This window comes from Triturus cristatus, chromosome 6, assembly GCF_964204655.1.
Source record: "Triturus cristatus chromosome 6, aTriCri1.1, whole genome shotgun sequence".
NCBI classification, from domain to species: Eukaryota; Metazoa; Chordata; class Amphibia; order Caudata; family Salamandridae; genus Triturus; species Triturus cristatus.
In genome coordinates this window covers 1,395,819,785-1,395,844,326 of record NC_140589.1, presented here as the reverse complement: position 1 = coordinate 1,395,844,326, position 24,542 = coordinate 1,395,819,785, and the positions used below count along the sequence as shown (strand labels likewise).

Below are 24,542 nucleotides of genomic sequence, written 5' to 3'. Positions count from 1 at the left end.
ACACCTTGCGCCAATACAGACACAGGAGCCTAAGGACCTGTTCCAGGTTACTGATACCTTTGCGAAAATCCATCTGGAAGTCAGATAGAATACCCTCTTCATCAATCCAATTCTGCAAGTGAAACAATACTTGCTTGCAGACATTTTTTTGCAGTGAATCTATCAAACTGATGGGACGATAAGTTCGCCGGGCTTGCCCAATCCCCCTTCTTGTAGATGGGCAGGATGTCTGCAAACTTCCACAAAGGTGGAATAGCAACACTTGACAATATAGCATTCAACAGAATATATATATACTGATCCACACTTCATTGTTGGCTTTAAATAAATCGTTAGGAATCCTGTCTGGAACAGGGGCTTGGGCAAGAAAGCATGAATTAATTGCATTTAGAGTCTCTGATAAAGTAAAGACTAGAGTGTTAATAAATTCCTAAGCATAGACACATTCACTCAGTTTATCATCCATAGCTATTGCTCCACTGCTAGAATATAGCTTTATGAAATGGTCTACCCAATCTTCGGGTTGTACACCAAGATCCAACACAGTTTGGATACCAGTAGTGCAAGAGGAGGCCAGGCGCCAAAATCTATAGCTTTTCTTTAAAATCATGGTCTCATGAAGAATTAACCACATTTTGTCCTCCCACTCCTTCCTTACCCTGGACAAAGCCGATCTATATTTGGACCTGCAGCTGGTTATATTATGGTGTGTGTTGGATTTCACTGCAACCAATAACTTGCTTTGGGCTAGCCTACAGGAGCGATTGTACCATGGGTCCGCCTTAGAGAAACTCACACTCCCATTTGGCAATTTACCAGGCAGATCCCTGATCTGGGTAAAAAGTGCAATGTGTCCCAACTCCAGCTGGTGGATTTGGTAAGGGAAGAGAAAAACTCTACTTCAGTTCTTACTTTAGTAACTACTGCCTCAAGAGATCAGGGATTTTTTCCCACCCATTTCCACACTATATTTTTTGGGCTGTTAGATGCAGAAAGGCAGCCCAAGTCACGGAGTCCCTTCAGTCTGGGAGTATCCTAAAATGATCAGACGGGGTTAGAGTTAATGCATGGTGGTCACTGTCCGATCTATCAACCACTTCTATATCAATTATATGCAAACATAACTTTACATCTACAAGAAAGTTATCAATACTACTCTCATAACCAGGTCTATTAAAAGTCATTTTAGCTAAGCGATCAGATGGTGTCCTGCCATTTGCAGCTCTTAAATCAAAATTAAGTGTGAGGGCCAAAACCTGTCTGGCTTTAGAAGACCAGTGTACCGGAGGCAAATCCAGCTGGGGAATACCCCAGGACCATCACAATCTGCCATCAACTCCAATTGGTTATCAATCTGGGGTTCAAATGTTGTATTAAAGTCTCCTGCCACCAAAAGGAAACCCCTCCCAATTTGTTTTGTAATTGTCATCTCAAGGATATTTAGGACAACCGGCTCTGCTGGACCAAAGACTCGCTCTATTATAATCATTAAAGACTGTTAAAGCCATACCAGAGTGCAAAATAAGCACTACCACCATCAAATCTAATGAAATCAATATGAATTTTCCTAATTTGGCATTGAAGGGAGGTTTTAACCCAAATCCCAAGGCCACCTAAGGATCTGCTCCTTCCACACCGGGTTGCGTTTGGATTTACAGACGTGAACTCACATCTATGGATAGGTAACAAGGCCCAGGACTCTTGAAAGAGGCAAACATTGTGGGAATCAATAAAGTTACCCAATTCCAAATCAGGAAGCAATTTTGAGATTCAAGCAACATTCCATGGCAAAAATCTAAACCTAGGAACATTTGGCTTGTTGGGGGAATACTCAAGAACCACTGGCTCTACAGCCGAAAAAAGGGAAGCTGGAGCAGTCTGCCCGTGATGGATACCCGAGCATAGTTCAGGCCCAGTGCATGTTGCATTTGCACTAATTGGCTTACTCCCGACCACAGGGGACTGGCTCACAAACTGAGAGTGAATAGTGGCTTTATCAACACATAGAGGAACAGAAGAGGTAACCACATCAGGACCATCTTTAACAGATGGAGGATAAGGCCAGTTAAAGTATAGACCAATTTGTCTTATTGGTGAAGTCTCTCCCTGGCCGGGAGAAGAGCTTTTGCAGTGGTGCTATCGCCCATTTCCTGGTTCTGATATTTGATCACAATTTAGGTTTTTGCCTGGGGTATAGTTCTAGCCTCCATGGCCATCAGGCCACCCACTATATGCCTATGGAAGAAGAGACCTTGACAATCATTTTCTTCATTTAGGCTTAATAATCTTTTGGTACCCACAATGTCACTTTTTATCATGGAATAACACTGGCGAACTGCCCTAAACCAGTAAATAACTTTATTTATAAGGAACTCAAGACCTTCCTTACCACCAGTGGGCACCATGGGAACTGATGTAAGAAAAGGTTGTGTCTGAACATTCCCCTCTTGATTTACATAACAACCATTTCTCACCACTACCCCAGGACAGGGTGAGTAGCTATTGACTGGGGGATGATGTTGCACAAAGGGTAACCTAGGCCCCCCACCCCATCTCCCCTTGGTTAGAGTGCCCCTCTCTAACATACCATTTCCCCTGGCGCCATAGCAAAAGTCCCCATGGTAGGAGCTATGCTTGGAGTTTGGGCTAAAACATGTTGGTAAGTTGTTGCGGGGATTTCCTTAATCGGTTTAATATTAGATTTTTTCATGAGTGACCACCTGATTTATGGATACATGTACATCTATCTTTTCCTGTAACAATGTTCTAGAAGCAGTAGAGCAATTCCTCAACTTCTCCTTTTCCTCAAGGATCACTACCATCTTCGTAAGAAACACCATTTGGTCCCTTAAATCCCGTATCACACCCATTAAACAATGAAGCATAGAATAGCAATCCTGTGAATGAGATCTAGAAATATCAATACAGGACTCTTTGCGTGTTTCAACATCAGGGCAGAGGATCGAAATGTGATTTTGACATTCAATTCCTATTTCATTAATATCTGGCAGAGGAGTTACGGACTCGAAAGGTTTAAGAGGGTCACCTTGCAATACCTCAGACAATAAAGCTTGACTCCTCTTAGGTTTATTAAACATCTTACGAATTTGCTTAAGAGCTCCAACTGGAGGGGAATTACCACTAGCAGCTGCAGAACGATTTACAATAGCCCCACATTTAGTGATAAGGTTATCAACACCATCCAACACACAGTTCCCAGCAGCTGCCGTCGATGTCATAGTTTTCTTTTTATCTTTTTTTATTTTTTATTAGAGGTGCCCCTTCCCCTGCTTTCCTTTTTACCATTGTACTATTACAGAGGAGACTTGATCAAATAGTTCCACTGTAGCGCCGCAAAAATACAAAAAAAAAACACTATAGAAATGTCAAACAATGTACCAGTACCTAAATGCTGGAACCCCCTGTATCATCAGCTAAGGGGGTGGCCGAGTACAATCCGGCGCAGACAAGCCCACTCTTGGCCTGGGCTTCACAGTGACAGCGGGAATAAGCTCCTCTTCACTTCTCCTAGTGATGTAGGCTGGAATTTGGGGTCCGAAGGCTGGAATTTGGGGTCCAGAGAACTACAACTGCAGATCTCCCTTTGCACACAACATCCAGCACAGGTCCAGCTAGTGCGGCGGCCTTGATTCCCCCAACCCGCGGGCTTGCCCTCCCCGCGGTCTTGCCCTCCCCGCGGTCTCAGGTGATGAACCAGCTGTGGCAGGAATAGCGTCTACATGGATTCCCCCGCCTGCACAGCAAGGTGGATGTAGCTCACCGCTTCCTCCCCGGTTACTTCGGGTCTTGCAGCTCAGCCTGGCTGCAGCGCGTGTACCCCCCCCAACATGCAGGAGAGGGCGAGGGACCCCGTGCACCGAGGGGAGTGTGCTCGGGTCCCGCGGGCGTGAGCTACACCAACGTGGCTCACCTGTTTGCCGTTGGGCTGCCTCCAGTCCTGTGGCCTCACAGTGAAGACGTTTTGTCTGGCAGCCTTTACCTAAGCTATATCACTGGACATTTTCAGATGTGGAATAGCAGAAGGAACATTGAGCAAGCACGGTCTGCTCCAGGGGCAGTAAGTAGTTAAATCAGATAATAAATTAATAAAGTGGAGAAGAAGGTCAGACCGAGCAATAGTTTGAAAGTAAATATGAGGTCTAGGTTACTCGGAGATCACTGTAGGGCACAAAACGAAAGCAAAAGCAAAATGATTAAGGGACATGACTTGAGATCTTGGGGCCATAGATAATTAAGATGGCACATACCAGCCCTTCTCCAGGTGTCTATACGCATGTGTCTTCATCAACAGGCAACCCTACAAAAATAACCAACTATTCATTTCCCAAGATCAATAAAACTTATAAAACAACAGTGTGTGCATTCTATGTACCTCGTCTTCTTCTAACCCTCTTAGGCTCCAGTTTTTACTCTATTCTTCACTCTCTATTTTAGTCTGTTCCTCTGCGAAGTTCTCGTTTTATACACTATTTTTCCTATGAGCATTTCTTGACCTCTTTTTTTCTCTGATTGTTCCTCATGGCCTCTTTGGAAACCTAGATCCCAAAACATTTTTCGGTCTCAACATTTTCTACGGAGTACAAACTGCATTACACAAGTGCTTTAAACTGAAATGGAATCCTCAGGAACTAAAAGGCAAAAAATAATAGTGCCTGTAATTCACCTCAGGATGAGAAGTGTTGCATTATCGGCACATACCTTGTTAGGCCAAAATGCATTCTCAGGCTGTGGCAGGCTTTGCTGGTGTCAGAGTCGATACCATCAGTCCTCCAATCGGGTCTCTGGCTCTTCTTACTCACCCTCTTTACATTTAATCTGGTCCTGCTCAAGGGCTTAGCTCAATGGGCAAAGTTCCTTAAAGTTCTCTCAATGATCTCCTCAGTCATGACTCCTGCGGTCCTGACGACAAACTTTAAGCATCTCGGCTCCATTTTGAATCCTGACGTCTCTTTCAGCGTTGGCACCCTTTGCTTCCTTCTTGTCCTTCTTCTGGTTTTAGATCGGTCATTGTCCTGTTTTTTTATATCAGTCTTTCACTCCCTTCTTCTATCTGGTCCGTTGACATTCAAGGTACGGCCTGAGGGCCGCATGCAGCACTTCTGACCTTTACATGAGGCTCCTGAGTAACAGCAACACTGGGCTGCTGTTTACTGGACTCAGCACTAACAATAAAAATATGTTAAATAAACAAGCAATCATTTATTTAAAGCTAAAATTGTTTTAAAGAAAAGATGCAACAAGGGAGCTTTGCACCACTTAACTTTTGGAACACCTTTATTTTTAAAAACATCTTAGGATAGGCTAGGATGAGGATTTATAAATCCAATACCCGAAGGTGCCAAGGCGCTGGGCGGTAGAGAAGAAGAGAGGAAAATGACGGGCTGCTGATTAAACTGAGAGAAGCCAAGTCTTCAGCAGTTTTTTCAACACTGAATGTGATTCTACCTGGGAAATTGAAGAGGGTAGAGTATTCCAAAGTTTTGCAGCCGTCACCGGGAAGGAACGGCCGCCCCATCTGGCTTTGCAGACTCTAGGGATGATTAATTTTCTCTGGGAGGTTAGATCTCAGAGCCATTCCAGACATATACCATTTAAACATGGTTTTCAGCTGCTGAAAACCTTTATTATAAAGGGCCTCAGGTCTTTGAAGGAGATTCACTTTCTAATAGGGAGCCAGCGCAGCATGCAAAGCCCCTCCTTTACTGAGTGCCTTTTAGGGAAGATCAGCTTGGGAGCCGCGTTTTGTACAACCTGAAGCCTGTTCAGGGAGGCCGTATAAATATTCAGATACAAGGCATTTCAGTAGTCAAGCAGGGAGGCAACTAGTGCAATTGTATTGTATTGTATTGTATAGAGTATTTATAAAACGCAACAATCACCCAACGGGCATCTCGGCGCTACAGTACATGATACATTGACATGTGGCTAGGGGAGAACAGATGAAGAGCAAGTAGAACCATACGGAAGATTATTAAGCTCTAGGGAACAACCATGTCTTAAGTTTTCTCCTGAACTGCAGAAGATCATGAGACTGTCTGAGTTCCAGAGGAAGGCCATTCCAGAGCTTAGCTGCAGCAAAGCTAAAAGCTCTACCCCCTGACTTGGCTTTCCGGACCTTTGGAACATTCGCCAAGTAGGCAGTGGCAAAACGAAGACACCTGGTGGGTATATACCACGTAAAGATCTCTTGAAGGGGTATGGGTCCTAGTCCATGCAAGGCCTTAAAAACCAGGCATAAGGACTTAAACTGGATCTTCTGCGTTAGCGGTAACCAGTGAAGCTCAGCAAGAGCCAGCGAACCCGATGACCGACGTGGTTTCATCAGTGCCAATTTGGCCGCCATGGTCTGTATTCTCTGGAGGCATTCAGTCAAAAATTTAGGGGCGTCCAACAATAGAGCATTGCAGTAATCTAGTCTACTGAGGATAATACCACCAGTGCTCTAGCCGCCTCTGGTAGTAGTGGAAAAATTTTCCTCAGGGCTTTGATCAGAGAAAAACAGGTCCCTACCACCTTGTTGACATGCATTTCCAGAGTTAGAGTAGCGTCAAGCATAACTCCCAGATTGCGTACAGCTTTAGCCGGCACCAAGGTAGGCGTAGATATAGATGACCAGAGATTTCCAGGAAAGGGGGGGGGAATCCTCCCGGTGGTGCAGTAGAGAACCTCAGTTTTGCCTGAATTAAACTGAAGAGAATTTGCTCTTAGCCAATGGGCAGTATCTCGCATACAGTTGTGGAAGGCTGTCAATGGGATAGAGTGATTACCCTCTAGAGAGAAAAAGATTTGAGTGTCGTCGGCATAGTTCACAAGTCTCACACCATGCGTTTTTATGATTCCAACCAAGGGTCGCATATATAAACATTGAAAAGAATGGGGCTTATCGCCGGCCCTTGTGGAACGCCATGGTGGACTTCAGAGAACTTGCACTGATACGGTGGAAGGGAAACCGCTTGACACCTATCCAATAGGTAGGATCGAAACCAATTGAGGGCAATACCAGACACCCCAATTTCTTCCAGTCTGGTCAGCAAGATTTCATGATTGACCGTATCGAAAGCGGCAGACAGATCGAGCAAAATTAAAATACCTGATTGCCCTCTGTCTGCCCGCATCCGAAGATCATCCAATACGGTCACAAGTGCAGTCTCGGTTCCGTGGCCAGGTCGAAACCCAAATTGGAAATCATCCAGCCTGGAATTGGATTCGAGAAACTCAGACAGACTTTTGCTAACCAGACGTTCGATGATTTTTATCGGAAAGGGAAGGAGAGAAATGGGTCTGTAGTTGGCCGCACAAGTCGGATCTAGAGTCGATTTTTTCAGAAGTGGAGTAACCACTGCTTTCTTCCAACAAGCTGGCACTGACCCAGAAGTCAGGGAGCTATTGCAAATCTGACGAAGAAGGGGGAAGAGCTCAGAGCCCAACTCCTTCCAGATTTTGTTAGGAAGGGGATCTAAAGGGGACCCCGAGGATACACTCCCTGCAATTCTGTGTAAAGTGTCCTCCGAAAGAAGCTCAAAATGGTCCAAGGTGGGTGATAAGCCCATCTCTGTTACTTTGGCCCTGCCCGACTCCAATGCCTCAGTGTGATTGTTCACAGAGTCTTTACAACTGGGTAGATCGATGCGTCTTAATCCATCAATTATGTTGCTTATTATTTCCAAGAAATGAGTGGCTAAGCTATCACACAGGGCTTGGGTTGGCAGAACTTTGGATTGCAGACATTCAGGGGCAGTCATGTCCTTCACGATTTTAAAAATTGTCCGTGAATTGTTTTTAGAGTTTAAATAATATTGGCAAAATATTCCGACTTGACCAAGTTGATTTCCTTCCTATATTCCCCTAGTAGCACCTTCCAATCAGTCCTGCCCTTGTCTGAGTAAGTTTTCCTCCATTTCCTCTCAGCTTGCTGACAGGCCAGTTTCAAAGATTTAAGATGGTCGTTATACCAACTGGCCGATGGCCTACCTAATTTCCTACAGATTTTTTCGGGGGCAATTTGGGCGAGTTGACTTTGGATTTGGGTGCAAAGGGTTGTATAGTTGTCTTCCACAGTACCGCAATCGTTGAAAATGTCCTAAAGAGAGAATACAGGAAGGGAGCGAGTCTTTATCTTGAGTAGTTCCCTCCAGTTTCTACATTTGAGCATCCTAGCCTCACTAGCGGCGAGCTGTGTTCTTCGAGGATCAGGTATCCGAAATTTGATCAGAAAATGATCAGACCAGTCAACCGGAAGAATTTCTACCACTTCCACGGCCTGTTCCTTTGAGAAGATGAGATCAAGTGTATTTCCTCCTATATGAGTGGCCTTGTTGACTCCCTGGCATAATTCCAAGTTCTCACAAGCCTGCATAAGGTTACAGAAGCCGGAGTCCAGCGCTCCATTACACCATAAATTAAAATCACCCAGTATAACCAAGTTAGAATGGGTGATGGCCATATTGCAAATCACGTCAATTAGACCCTGCAAATGCGAGGACCTTACCGCTCCTGGCGGTCTATAACAAACAATACCAGCCAGTACGCAACCCTTAGGGTCTTTGAGGGAGAAGCTAAAAAGTTCGAAACCCTCTACTTGATCGTGGGCCAAAGGAGTGGGCCAAAGGAGTGCTGATGGAGTATATGGGAGCACCTTTCTGAGAGTCTTCAAAATGTAAGAGCAAGTGCTGACAGTAAGACTGACCCGAGCCTCAAAGGTCAGGCCCACGTCAAAAATAACCCCCAAGTTTATGTCTTGGCGGGAACAGGAAGGGGACCACTATCTCCCAGCCACCAGGCATTTGACCAGATTGAAGTCTGAGGACCAAAAACTAGGACCTCTGTTTTATCTGCATTGATCTTAAGGGAGTTATTCTGCATCCATCTGATAATACTGGTCATGCACTGATTAAATTTCCCGGCGACCTACTGCAGATCATGGGAGATGGAAACAATGATCTGCGTGGGAAATCACCAGGAACCCAAAAGATCTGACCAGCTTGGCCAACGGGGACACATACACATTAAAATAGGTGGGGCTCAGGGATGAACCCTGGGGAACGCCACAGGTTAGGTTAAAAGCCTTCGATCTGAAACCCCCACAGCTAACAGCATTAGTTCTCTCTGTCAGGGAGGAGTGGAGGACCTGCAGGGCTATACCCGAGCTTCCCACCTCTTTGGGATGGGAAAAGGTCGGTAAGGAACCTGCAGCTAGATAGTGTCTCTACTAGATAAGGCCAAGATGTTCTTCAGATAGAGACTTCTAGCTGCCGATTTCTTACTTTAGAATAGATAACCAAGCAATACCTCCCAGGAAGGGGGGTCATCTGCGCACAGATTTAGACCAGGAAGTCCTGGAGGACTGAACGGCAAAGTGACCATCATGACAGCCAGGCATTAGTGCACTGTAAACATGTGCAGCAACGCCCACGGCACAGCCTGATGTCTTGGACAGGAACTCTAACACATAGGTTGCTGCCTTGGTTCTGGAGGAATGAGCACTCAAGGGGTTGCTTCTTGGCCAGTGTGTAGCAGATTTTAATGCACAATCCTTATTGAGATGGTCCTTTTCTGCACTGACTTTTCTTTCTTTGCCTTGACAAACCCAATCAAGAGTTATCTTCAACCCAGAACTCTTTTGGTACGATCGATGTAGAATGATAGCACTCTCTTTGGGTCCAAGCGGGGGGAGTCTCTCCTCCTCTTTGGAAGGGTGAGACAGAGCAACGAAGGTCAGCAGTGTGATGGTCTGACCCACGTGAAAGGGGGTCACCACTTTCAGAAGGAAATAGGCACATCTTCTCAGAACTAGTTTACCTGGGTAAAATAGTCATGTAAGGAGAGTGCACAGAAAGTGCCTGCAGTTAGCTAAAGGAAGGCTGTTTTGATGGTCAAGAGATGCAGAGACAGCTATACACAGGCTCGAATGGTGAGTACATAAAAAAAAGTCAAAACCAAGTTCAGGTTCCAATAAGGCATGATGATCAGCTGAGAGGAAAAAGTTTTTGAGACCCTTGAGAAAACGAGTCGCAACAGGTGACTTGAACAAGGAGGGCTGATCTGGCAATCGCAAAAAAGCTTATATGGCCAAAATGTACCCTGTAACTGTGTGCATAGTAAAAACTTGCCGGCCTACCAAAGGCTGGACAAAGGCACAGGAAAGCGGATCAACATTTTTGGTCACGGGGGCGTGGCCAACCGCCAGGGAAGATGGCCGCTTCTTGAGGCGGCTTCGACCGAGCGCGCCCGTTCGTTCGACTATCCGTATTTTAAAGATCCGGCAGTTGGTGTATCTACTCACCGGAATGTAGCTGACGGCACCGGGGATCGAAAGAGCCCTTCCCCATCGAAATCCGATCGGCGGCTCCAGAGATGGAGCCGCTGACGCACATGGTGTTGCGAGGGGCCGCCTCTCTCGCGGCACGGAATCTGCTGTGTCGCAGCCCGCGGCCCTGATCTAGCGGACCTGCGGAGCTTAGACATCTCCGCGGCACCACGAAGGGCCAGTGCTGAAGTCAACGCCTGTTGCGGCTGTGGTGGGGTCAGCGCCCGTCACTGAGGCAGCGTGGTGCGGAACACCGGGACGGCGAGAGCCCAGCGACCTCCGGACTGCCTGTTTGCCGCCAGCCGCCGGGACGCCTGACCACCCCATTCATTATTTTTTATCTTTTTTTATTTATTATTTATTATAGAGTTTTACTTAGCGCAAACTTGACCCGAATCGGGTATCAGAGCGCTTTACATAGCACCAGTTACATTACATGAGGACACATTCATTTTTGTTAGGGACGGAGAGATTAAGTGATTTGCCCAGAATCACAGGATGTTCAGCGTCATTGCCGATACTCAAACCCAGATCCCCAGATTCGAGGTTGACCGCACTAGCCGTTAGGCCAACTCCTCTCCCCAGTGCCGGTGAGTGGGAGCTGCGGCATGCCCTGGCCTGCTAGGGGTGGTGCCTGTGAGCCGCCCGCTGCTGGGTGCGATCCCCCTCCGATGTAGGGGCCAGGCCGGTGTGCCATGGTTCCACCTCTGTTCCCTGATCTCCACAGGATTTCCCCCGGTTGGCTCCAGCTATACCAAGTGACTGCAACCAGGCTGTGAGTGGCCTGAGGGTGGAATCGGAGGGGAAGGCTTGGTTTTTTACCACCCCTGAGGAGGCCTGGGACTGGCTGGACGGATGGCGTATGGCTGACCCGCGAGGCGGCCGCGTCCGGAGAGCGAGAATGGAGGAGGGCACTGGCGTGTCCGGCAGGAATACCCAGCCTGAAGAGCAGGAGGCAGCGACCGGAGAGTCGGAATGATTGGTCTGTATGTTTATCTTTTCGAGTGTGGTGGGCTTCTTCTTTACCGGGGGGTGGATCGGGGCCTTGGCCCCCTCCGCGGTGCTACGGACCCTGTAATCGGACTGTGATATGGTTTTAGTGGGGACTTTTTCATAATCGACTTAAAGTGACTTTTACGGGGTTCAGGGCCCTTCTGTATTGGTCCCTCAACGGGTTTTAGGGGGATTAATAGCTGCTTCCGGATAATTTTGGTTTGTTAAATGTGGTCACCAACTGCTAATGTCAATGACGGGTGCCCGGCTGGTCACATGCACCCACAAGTTTGGTAAAGGTGGGAGATAGGCACTCTGCTAGTTTGGGTGGGCGGGGGGTTTTGATACCGTCAAGAAGGGAGGCAGGGAAGGGGGTTTTGAGGGTTTTTCCTTGGTTGGGGGGAATGTTTTTTTGTGTATTGTATGGTTTTTGTTGCACGGGCATGACATATTTGACGAGTCACACGCGAATGCAGATGCAGGCTCCTCTTCTTTGTGGTACCCTTTGGTGATCGGTTCATGGTGCTCGGGATGGACTCCCTCCGGGATCCATTCTGGGTGGTTTCCTCCGGGAAAATTTGTTCCTGTAAGTTGCTGTAATGGCCATGGCGTCTAGACAAAGGCTTAAGTTACTGTCATGGAATGTCAACGGGCTGGGTGATAAAATCAAGAGGGGTCTGGTTCTCCAATTTTTAAAGCACCATTCTCCTGACGTTGTGTTATTGCAAGAAACCCACTTGCTAGGTAATGTATGCAAGGCCCTGTCCCGCTGGGGGTTCCACTTGGCAGCTCACTCCAATTTCGGTTCTGGCTCCCGGGGTGTGGGCATACTGGTCCGTAGATCGTTCCCCCTGACCGTGGCTTCGGTTTGCACAGACGCTCTGGGCCATCACTGGGACATGGGAGGGGAGTACACTTAATCTTATCTCAGTCTATATACCTCTGGACTTGCATACCAAAGCCTTTGTTGACCTCAGGGGCCTCCTCCTTGACTTGCCGGATGGTAGATTGCTGATTGGGGGCGACTTTAATTCCACTGTCTCCGATTCACTTGATCGCTGGCCCCAGAAGACATTGCCGTCCTCCCGTAAGCGGATCCATAGCTTTCTTGGCGCCATGGGCCTTGTTGATATCTGGAGGGGCTTGTACCCAACCAATCTCCAATACACTTATTTCTCGGGGCCTCATCGTTGCATGTCCCGGATTGACTATGTGCTAACGTTGGCTCACCATTTCCACATCGTTAAAGACACACAACATCTGGCCAGGGGGATCTCTGACCACTCGCCCATTCTTTGTCACGTGGAGGTGGGAGAGCCCACGGTTGGCCGAGTGGTACCGATCAACTCCTGGTATCTCACGGATCCCTCCACCAGGGACAAGGTCCTGAGCGAGACAGATCTCTATTTTCAGGAAAATGAGGGTTCAGTTGACTCGTCGGCAACACTTTGGGAGGCCTATAAAGTGGTTATACGGGGGGGGTGGTCTTGGCACAGATAGGCGTAAGGAAAGGGGGGGGGCTGCTATGGCATGACTAGTAGCGGAGATCCTTGAATTGGATGACGAACTTCGCACCCAAGACTCGGCGGAACCGTGCCAGAAACTCCATATTAAGGTTAAGGAATTCTCCGACTTAGCTACGGGGGCTGCTAAGATATACCACTGGGCCAAACTCAGTAAAATTTACGATTTGGGAGACAAGGCAGGCAAGCTACTGGCCTGGCCTGGCTAGATCGCAGGGATAGGGCCCAGCGCGTGGTGGTAGAGCTTGTGACTGATTCACCTCCTCCTCCTCTTACTGCGCCACAGGACATAGCAGACGCGTTTGGCCACTATTACCGCTCGCTCTTCAAATCCCGCTCAACACATACTGAGGAGGATTTCGCCTCAATCCTCCGCAACATCTCGTTGCCGCTCCTTAGCAAAGAGGAACGCTCCGATCTAGACCTTGAGATTACGGTGGCAGAGGTCGAAAAGGCCATCAATGACCTGCGGGGAGGGAAAGCGTCAGGCCCTAATGGTATCCACATGGAATTGTTTAAAATCACGGCGAGCAGGAGTGCGCCCTTTCTTGCCGCCATGTACAGTGAATGTAAGTAAAGGGGTATCTTACCCTGAGGACCAGAGACTGGCAAACATCGTCATCATTCCTAAAGCGGGCAAGCCTGCCGACAAATGCTCGTCATATAGGCCCATTTCACTGCTCAACTGTGAAGTGAAAATCCTGGCGAAGATTCTCGCCACTCGGTTGCTCGGGGACCTCACCCACCTGGTCCACCCGGATCAATCGGGATTTATGCCTGCGAGAAACACCTCTCTCAACCTGCGAAGGCTTCATGGAGTTCTGGGCCGGGTGGATATGATCAGGGAAGACATAGTTGTGGTGTCCCTGGATGCTGCATCAGCTTTTGACACTATCGAGTGGCCTTATTTATTTGCCGTACTCCGCAAATTGGGGTTTGGACCTGTATTTACTGACTGGGTACGGCTTCTATATTGCCAAACGCTCGCGCTGGTGGTTGTTTACAACAGGAAATCCCCCGTGTTTACTCTCGGAAGAGGCACCCGACAAGGCTGTCCTCTGTCACCGCTCCTTTTTGCTCTGGCCCTGGAACCCTAGGCGCGTGGGTCCGTCAGGACCCTGCTATCAGGGGCCTTCGATGGACGCACAGTTGGGAAGAACGCATTTCATTGTATGCAGATGACATCCTGCTTTATTTGGCCTTCCCGACGGCATCCCTTCATGTGGTCATGGACATATTCTGTGTGTTTGGCAGGTTTGCAGGATACACGAACAACTGGTCTGAGTCCGTATTTTACATCCTTTGTGGCAAACGGCCCTCACTTCCACGGAGCTGTCGACTAGCGGAAGCAACTGGCTGCTTCAAATACTAGGGGATTTGGATCTCTAAAGATCTTTCCAGATTCTATGAAACAAATATTCTGCCACCTCTGGTGCGTCTTAAATCAGATGTCCAACTCTTGGGATGCGCAGCCCTGTTCAAGATGATGTCACTTCCCAGACTGCTATAGGCGTTGCAGAACGCTCCGCTTCCGGTTTCCGCAGCATGCTTCAGGGACCTCGACGGAGTCGTTTGGGATCTCCTGTGGGAGGGCAGGCCACCACATATCTCCACCCATAAACTTATGCTGGGTTGGTTCGATGGGGGTATAGGGCTCCCAGATATTAGGGAATATTATTGGGCTGTGCAGCTTGCAGCCATTAACCACTGCACCTATAGAGCCCACGATGACCCGGCCTTTCAAATCGACAGATGGCTCCTCCTGGGGGGATGCTTTGGAGGTGCGTTGTATGAACGACCTTTGTGGCCTGCCCTGTCTGGCCCGACTGGGCATGCAGTTACTATATGGAAGGCGGCCAACAGGAGTCTGGGCTGGGAGGGTAGAATCACTCAGGCCACGCCAATCTGGTATTGTGAACAACTGGGTAGGCTGACTCGTTCGAAGGGTTTCGACAAATGAGACCTCATCGGTATCTCTAGAGTTGGTGACCTATGGAAATCGGATGATGTGGTGCCCTTTTCCCGACTGCAGCAGGAGTACTACCTCGCCCAGTCCAAATACTTTAGATATCTTCAAATCAGACACGCCCTGCTCGCGATTATTCCGAGAGGTAGCGATCTCACTGATTCCTGTCCACTTGAAGATAGGGTTCTCGATGGTGGCCTGCCGGAAAAAGCCATATCCCTCATTTACAAGAAGCTCATTAACAATATGGCAGATCCTCTGACCCGCCTGCGTGCCCGATGCAACCACGACGCTGCTGGTCTAGAGGACGAAGAGAGGTGGGCGGCGGTGGCTTCTCCTCGTGAGGTGGTCATTTCCTCCTGGCTCTGGCTGGTCCAACTAAAGTTACTTCTCAGATCCTATATGTCAGGGCATTTACTGGATCGTATGGGTTATATCCCGGTGGGTAGCTGTGTATGACAATGCGGGCAGGAGGGCACATTTATTCACACTCTCTGGGAATGCGTCGTTATCCAGGGGTACTGGGAACGGGTGGCGGGCCGAATGGAGGATGCACTAGGGCATCAGATCCACTGCTGTATAAAGTTAGCATTGTTGAATATTTGGGATCCTACTGATCTAAACGCCAGGGAGCGACTGGGTTACGCTTGGGCTCATGATTGCCAAACAAAACATCACGCGCGTTTGGAGAGCATCTCATTGCCTAAAATTACGGACTGGTCCAAAGATATGGATTGGTGCATGGTGACAGAAAGATCCATCTATGAAGCTAGGGGGTGCCCGAATAAATGGACGCAAGTCTGGGGACATTGGAACATTTACAGGGGCGAGATTTGTGAGCCGCCAAAAGCTAGAGAAGATATTGTGGGGGGCGTTGATGTCACATAATGAACACTGCCAACCAGGAATTGTAGTGTGTACACCGAGATGAGGTTTTCAGTGTGTATCGTGTATGACTAATTGATTATTACTGTTGTGACTATGTAACATGCCCTTTTATCTCAAGAAAAAAAAATTAAAAACCAAAAACATTTTTGGTCACAAACCAAGCCACAAATTTGTCCCAACGGCAGGCGTATACGGTCTTAGTTGAGGGACACCTGGCTTGCAGAATGACATCACAGACTAGTGCAAGAAGGTCAAAAACTGTCAACTGCTGCTGCTCAATCTCCATGCATGAAGGCGGAGCATGCACAGGTTTGGGTGCATGACCCTGCCCTGTTGCTGTGAGTGTAGATCCTACCAAAGGGGCAGGCTGAACTGGGAACTGATTCTCATACTCAGGAGTTTGGGATACCCTACTCACAGTGCCCAAACCGGATCCACAAGAATAACTAGGTCCAGGTCATTCCTGTTCATCTTGAGAACTCTAAGCAGGACTGGTATAGGTGGACAGGAGTGCATGAGGGAAATGTGTCTCCGAGCGAGAGTCATCTTGGAAACTCTAGCGCACAAAAGTGTTGACATTATGCATTCTTGGTATTGGCAAACAGATCTAACCAAGGTTCTCCTCAATCTCTCAAGAGAGCCTGCACCACCTCCGGATGGAGACGCCATTCATGATTTGCTAGACATTGACAGCTGACTTCACCTGCTCTGGCTTTCAGAGAGACCACCACATTTTGAACCACCAGGAATATGTCCAGATAGTCCAGCAATGTCCAGAGACACACAGTCTCTTGACAGAGAGTCCATGAGCCTAACCGGCCCTGTTTGTTGCAATACCACATGGCGGTGGTGTTGTCTAAACACCTGACCCAGCCTTCCCTTGAAGGAAGAAAAAAAGAATTTCAATGCCAGGCGAATCGCTCTCAAGTCCAAAATTTCTCTACCAGTCTCTGGGGGGAAAACAACTGCTTTGTTGAACAATTCAAGAATCACACAACATTGCAACTGACACGATCAATGACTAATCACGTCTTCGCTTGAGATTTGAATCTAAATGGGGACACCCCGACTTATAGTTTGCCTTCCTTCTGTGTATCATTTGTAACGAGAATGACATGATCCATCATTGATCTAAATCAACAGTCATCAAAGGTGCCACTTCGGATCTAATTATAGCTAAAGAAGATTTTGCAGGAAGACCCATTACCAGTAGACTGGAATGATCACTAGCAAACGTCTTATCACATGACTTTTATCTGAATAACCACGGTGGGACACAAACAGAAGCAGAAAAAGTGAGGTTGTGACACCAGTGATCTGGTTGTTCAGCTTTGAAATACATCAACTTTGGTTCCTTAAGGGCTTTGATGCAAATGAAGCGAACAATGTATTCAATGATGCGCTGACTGAAATTGTAAACTATATTGCAACATTTAAGGAAAATGGAACTAAATGTGAGAGGTCTGCTTCATGCTACATTAAAGAACTGAAAGATGAAAAAAGCGCTCATATTCTACGAGTGCTCTTGGCACCACAATCCCTCTAATGCCACCCTTCTCCTAGAGGGGTCCCAATCAAGTCTGGTGTTCAGGACCAACCCCTGATTTCATGCAAAGTAATTGTCTATATCTCCTGATACAGTCTGATGAAATATTGAGTCCTGTAGGGCAACCACCTGGCTACACCATGTGGGAAAGGAGAGAAAATTCCCATCCAACTCCATTGTTAACAGTAGTTTCAGATAGGACTTGGTGCAGCACAAAAGTTTTATGTTCAGAGTAAGGCACCCAATATTATTGGTACTCTAAAACATGTCAAGCCATGAATGCAGCTCAGGCATCTATGAGTAAAACAATTATTCCACGGTGCATATCCCAGACAGATGTTCATCAATTGCTTCTATAGCAGCTAAGCATTACTTAGTTGTGGTATTGAGATATTGAACACCCTACAGTGGAGGGGTCTACCTATTTGTTATGTTTTTTTATTTTTGTAAAGCCCTCGTATACCCGAGGGTGTCTTGGCGCTGCCTTGGGGAAAAGGACAGTTTAGAACTAGGAATGAATACTGATTAATAAAAACAGAGAAGAGGAGAGATGGATTATTGACTAAGAGCCATGATTTAAGGGCTTTCCTGAAGTGTAGCATATTGGTTAGTTCTTCCATTTGAGAGGAAGAGAGTTCCACAGGTTGGCTGTGCAAACCACAAAACATTTGCCTCGCTAAAGAGTTTTTTTGAATTTGGGGACTACGACATTTTTGACAGCCAGAAAGCGTAGTGATCTAGCGGGGATGTACCAAAAGAATCTTTTAATTAAATAGTTGGGCCCTGTGTTGTGTAGTGCTTTGAAAGCAATGCACTGTGCTTTTAAGGTTGTTTTTTTCATAAAGGGTAGCCAGCACATCTCTCTAAGTGCAGAGGTTGTTGATTCCAAACAGGAGCCAGGCTGAGGCATTTTGTAGTGTTTGTAGCTTTGCCAGAAGGTTTTGTTGCATATTAATATACAGAGTGTTAACCGTAGTCCAATTTAGACAGGACTAATGGAGTAACAACTGTTGTTCGAAGATTAATAGGAACAAAAGGGAGAATCTTTCTGATTATTTTTAGGATGTGAAAAACAGAGGATGTAATCTGATTGACATGGCTGTTGAACTTCAGCCTATTGTCTAAAATGATGCCAAGATTCGTTACTTTTTCCACTGGCTTTGACAAAACTCCCATTTCCTGGGGCAACAAGATAGGGCACCAGGGGGATGTGTTATTTCCAAAGAGGAGAATTTCAGTTTTTACTGATTTAAGTTTCAAACAGTTTTTGTTCATCCAGTCCCCAATCCTATTCATGCAATTATGGAATTTGATGGCTGTGTGGTCTGGGTTGCCTGAACCGAGAACAATTTGGGTGTCACCAGCATAGGGAATAACTGAGAACTTTACGAGTTTGGTCAATGGTGTGGTGATGTAAAGATTGAAAAGAGTAGGACTAAGTGATGCCCGTTGTGGGACATCACATGGAAAGGTGAACAAATTAGATACATATTCATCCATTGATACACATTGCTCACATGGAGCACAAGAACGATGTTAAGAAGGAAAGGGTGTTTACTTGTCCAACGACGTTAAAAAGATCATAAATAAGAAATGGTCTATCCTAACGTCTACCAGGCTCACCTTTGAGAAACCCATGTTCTTATTCAGGAGAAATAAGAGCCTGAGGGACACATTGATCCATACTGACACACTGAAACCGAAGACCACAAATCAAACGACACTATGGAATAACCCACCAGTCATGGGACACTATCCCTGCGGGTCGTGTGTGGTATGCCCCCTCACTGAACAGGCTAAAAGTATTGACCTTGGCTTACCATGCCCTTGAGAACAAAGGACAAACAAATTGTAACACCGAAAATGTTGTGTACCTTATTAAATGTCCGTGCAATTTAATGTACATAGGTATGACCAGCAGGAAGATCAAGGTGCGCATATGCGAGCATAGAAGCACGATAAGGCGAGCAGTGACGGCAACAAAACTCACCGCTCACTACTTGGAGAAAGCACACAAAGACACTGACATCAGGTGGACTATTATTGAAAAAGTGAAGGGAGTAGCTAATCTTTCCAACAGGCTACTAGAACGTGAACGGTGGGTGTATCGCTTAAGGACCCACGAAACTGGCCTGAATGATTCCATACCTTGGAATCAGTTGAATAGGAGATAATCAGGATGGGACGTCTTTTAGACGGTGCCCTGTGTTTACAACATTATCTCATTTGATTATAGTCCCATTTACACACGTGTCACCCTCTTACAATAAGCTATATATAGCCCGTATTACATTAACATCTAACCCCAAACGGTGATATCAGTATGGACGGTTCCGTTTGGTTTGAAAACACAATGACTTATTTACAAATGATAGCATTCCCCGTTGATGTACCATTCACAGACACATACCTTGTCACCTGGCACGTCTTTATATGGGTTCATTTCTCGAGCGTTCTTCATCCGTTAGGGTGCCTGTCAAAGTTGGCAGTGTTTGAATCTCGCGTCCCTTTACGAATTCAAACATGATTGTTCACCATAGCTTGGTGCATCTTGTATTTTTATTTATATTTTCATATACCCTCACTGCAGTTTTTAAATGCTCATTTAGCCTTGTTTTTGATGCTATGGAAATTGTTCCGTAACGAGACGGAAACGTGGCTTTAGGTCATACTATCTGGTACCACATTTCCCAGCAAGCTTTGCACACGTGTTCACTGCGCACCGCGCAACTGCAAACGACCTCCTACTCACAAAGGGGGCGGGCCTGCAAACGGAGTCTCCCGCGCTGATCCGGTGTATTTATACTGGAATTCCCAGTTACTCAGAGCACAAGCCCGGGGACCCAGACCTACTAGGTTATGCTGTGGGGCAGGACCCTTGATTCAGTAAGTAAAAAGACACGCTTTTACCACCAAAAACAGGTACGTGCTGTAACAACTGGATCCGCTGCTATTTCGGCTTTACGCTGATGCCAGTATGTATGTTTGTTTTTCTTTCCTTCCGCTGGGCATGCTGTCCACCTCTTTTGGCATCTGTTTTACAAAACAGAGTGTGACTAAAGGGATACCCCATTACCTCTGGAGGTCCCCAGTGACGTAATTCCCCTCCCAACTAGGAGTATGATGTAATACTACGGATGAATGGTGTGAGTGTATATTTAACCACAACGTTTGATAGCAGCTTTGTGCTGTTTGATGTGAGTGACACGAGGTTATTGCACAGAGACTGAGCACGCACATGTACGTGGATAGCAACAGATTGCGAGTTATGTTGCCACCACATGATATTTTGCCACCTAGCAGGGTGTGGTAAAGATACAGAATAATATTGTCACATACCAAATGGTGTGTTTATTGTTGTGTATTGCACGCTCACCTGGCTCATTGACAGAGGCACATTGACAAGCACATACACAATTGGGAAGCTACAAGTCAGTTATACAATGATGCACTATGATTATTTTGTTGCGTCTTCTCTTATGTCTTCACAGATGGAAAAATAACCTATTATCAGATTAATTATCTGTGTACTTGGATGCAAGGAGCAGCTATCTGCCCTTACGTATTAGCAGGATAGGGACATCCTTTCAACTGCTTCTTCCAGGGAGGATTTGCTTCTCTGCCATGAAGAAAGTAAGGGACCTACACAACCTTCACTGGACTGAAACATGTTGACACTAGGGTCATAAGACCATAACACTCCCATTGACCCTTTTCATTCATTCTGAATATCCCTGACAGATCCACCAATAAAGAGATACTGGGATCTGTCTGAGGATTTTTAATCTTTATCCCCCTGGCCAATAATCCCACTAAGAGCTCCCTGGAATATGGTCGAGCCCACCCTGACTTTTAGGCGTCAGGGTGACCCGATGATGAAGCATGACACCACTAGGGTGTGTGAGGGTAACTAAAACAAAAGGAATTTTTTCCTTCCCCACTCCCTGGTGGGTATAGGCTCATGTCTTCACATTTCTAACTTTTTCAGCTGAATGTTCCATTGGTATAGGCTGAGGGGGTCGTAACAAATATTTTCCCCTTCACTTTTTTAATAACTTACTGCTTAATTTTGGTGAGGTAGGTTTTCTGGAGGCACACCATATGATGGCCTCTTCGTTTCAAACAGAAGTAACTTCTACAACATTTTGAGGGGGAGGCCATGTCATACACTACTGAGTCAATGGAAGAATAGAAAGACACACATTTACATCAATCAGTTCATACTCAGACTATGAAAATTATAAACCAGATACTCTGTGTTGTTTAAGGTTTCATATTTAAAATTCAGGAAATTTAACACAGTTTATTATGATCCAAGACAGACCCAAGATCGTACTCTTTTTCACCCAGGCCCAATACAGATTTCCTACATTTCGAGAGATAATTCGGTATGAAGAGAAATCACCTTTGAAACACTCTCTAATCTGGATTTCAAATGTTGATGTGGGACACAGTCTCACGGTCTTTACAAATTACGTAACAGGATACCTCAAATATACAATGCATGTCTAAATTCTAACAAAATCTTTTGAATAAAAAAGGGTAGCAAATTGTATTTATCATATACAGAAAGTGCATACAGTACACCAATATGGCACATTATAATAATCAGGTTTTCCGTCAATTTCATGGGCAAATCAGGCTACAGCATGCTCAATAGGCAGACAGGTAAAGTTCAGTGCCTAACATATGGAATTATTAGAAAATACATGTGCTGACAAATTGTAAATTGATAACACTCTAGAACATCTTACTTAAATAAAAACTTACATTTTCTACATACATTCAGCACAATTGGAAATGGGTTTATAACTTCTGTAATGGGGAAGATGAGATATTCACATTCTCCACATTACCTCTGCGTAATAAAAGGCAGTGGGATCCATGCAAGTCACACCACCCTGGATTCCCCTGCACGTCTATTTTTCAGAAATGTCCGTAGGCATCCTTTGGTGGTGGCTAGGTCCAAATACCACAGCCAATAGCGTTGACAAAAAATGGGTCCATTTTCAAGATAAAAACTTGATGTCTCCACAATGCGCTTTGAAGCCTTTCCAGACCCACAATTACCCTCAGCCACACAAGTAGGGTACATATTTGTCGCCTATTTCAATGTTTCCCTCCTTACTTTCGTTCTTTTTTATTTCAGCTATTACTTTTTTGGGAAAATCATAAGCAATCTACAAAAATGACCCCTTGCTGAATTCCGAATGTTGTCTACTTTTCAGAAATGCGTAGCTTTTTTGGATCACCCATGTATTTAACTTCTCTTTCCAGTACAAACTGCAAGGTAGAAGAAACCACAAAAAAATTGTAAAATCGACTACCACTTACAACAATGCAAGAATAAAAGTGGTAGAAATGTGTCTTTTTTTTTTAAACTGCGCCTGTTCCTGATGGCTAGGAAGAGGGAGAGCTTTGCACAAAAAATCAGTTGCTGAAGGCATTTTTAGGAAAAAGATATATAATGCCTTGCAGAGCATAGTTTTGTTGTATTTTAGCTATTTTCTGGCTTCTGTCATGGAAATTCACAAGCTCTAGGTGCCTTTAGAATCCTAAACATGTGGGAGGAAAAAACAGGACACAAATCTGGCCTGGATTCCTTTAGTGGGGGGAAAAACCATGACAGATAAGCATGAAGTGCCCCAAACACAAAAGGTGGCTCAGAACTGAGGAGTCACAGGAGTACCGTGATAAATACTAAAGTAATGCAGAAATTGAGTTGAAAGATCATTCAAAGTGAGCACAGGAATGCCAATGATGCACAATTTGTGTTTAATATCCAAAAAAGAAGAACAAATTTAACAAAACACATGGTCAGATAATGAAGTGATTTGTTCAAGTAATCTCGTTTATTTAACTGAAATCGAGGCATGGTGAGTAATCACAGGACAAATACAGAAATAAATGAGTGAATCATGGGTGTGTATGTCTGTTATAAAACAGATGCTCAAAGGGATCCCTCACACTCGCTATAATCGATTTTTTGATAATAAAGAGGGAGCTCTACAATACTGAAAACAAACTGTGCTTTAATCTAAACAAGGACCAATATTAGATTACAATGTCAAATCCAAAATATTTTGTCTAAGTTAGCAGCTAAAATGCTGAACGGGTTAAGGGTTATTTACAAACGCGGCTACTTTTCAAAGAGAAAATCATCCATTTTTTGTAAAAAATCATTGTACTTTACTACAATTATTTCACTGCCAAAATTGAAAGACGATATTGGTTTCTCTCTTTTGTAAGTAGCAAAATGTTTAGCCTAGCATTAACCTTTACAAAAAAAGCCAACCTGGCTGTCCTACATGTGTCGCCTAATCTATAGGTCTGCTTTTGCGAAATGTTCTTTTCACCCAAAAGTACCAATAATGATAATGATGTGTAAGTTCACATATTTTACGATTTTTCTGATGTGACGTACTTTGTAAAATTCGACCTATACCAGATTATGTTTTTCTAGTTTGTATCATTTAACTGTCATATTACATTTCTTCCTTATTTGTTTTGTGGTGTACTTTTTTTTATTTCATTATCCTAAAAACCTAAATACAGAATGTATAAACAGCTTACCCTGAACAGTAATCCCGCCAGGCTTTGAGAGAACATATCTTTGCTTTGGTTCTCCTTTGGTTTCTGCATGACCGCTTCTGTTATTCTGAGCAGTATTTGCAACATCTGTTCCCTGTAACCAAAAATCACAGTATTGGATTAAATATTGTGTAGTGACATGCACGCGTGACAGAAAATGATGACTGCAGGGTTCTGTAAATGTGGCCATTTAGTGCTTTTGAACAGCTGTCACACAAAAAGAAGGTTCGCACAGATTTAGTTTAGTCATGGCCGTTACTCAATTGCTTGTAATTGATCAACAGCAATTTAGAAACTGAAACAAAGGTTAGCAGAAAACTGCAACATAACACGGCAAACCACACTCCTGTGATGATTCTCGTTCCGAAAAACTCAAAAGGTGTATAATCCAAATATTCATTCTCCTAATCAGCAACATATCACTCGAAGAGGGTTCTGTTAAAATGCAGACTGAACATACTCATCCAAAAGAATAGTGAATGTGCCAACACGTGTGGTAAAATTAAATGGTTGAGTACTAACAATGATTATTAAAACAAACAGAGCCAGAATCAGCATGTTTAAAAAGAGCTCTGACATTTCCTGGGTTCATGGTAGAGTAGCTCATCCAGGTCAGATTTTATCTTGGCATCCTGTAACTATTGCTGTTATTTATTACATTGCATAATCAGGACTGCAAGTCCCATAAAGCATACCAAAAACATGGAC

General features: G+C 45.3%; 1 protein-coding gene across 7 annotated transcripts in view; it reads right to left on the bottom strand.

Moving 5' to 3' along the window:
- The window catches only part of RALGAPA2 (Ral GTPase activating protein catalytic subunit alpha 2), a 1,855,355-nt gene that overhangs the window by 1,191,065 nt on the left and 639,748 nt on the right, over positions 1–24,542 (bottom strand). For all 7 annotated transcript variants that reach the window (XM_085612413.1, XM_085612412.1, XM_085612410.1 and 4 more), the window contains exon 14: positions 23,817–23,928. In XM_085612413.1, coding sequence (XP_085468539.1) covers positions 23,817–23,928 — 112 coding nt within the window. The remainder of the gene's footprint in view (positions 1–23,816; positions 23,929–24,542) is intronic.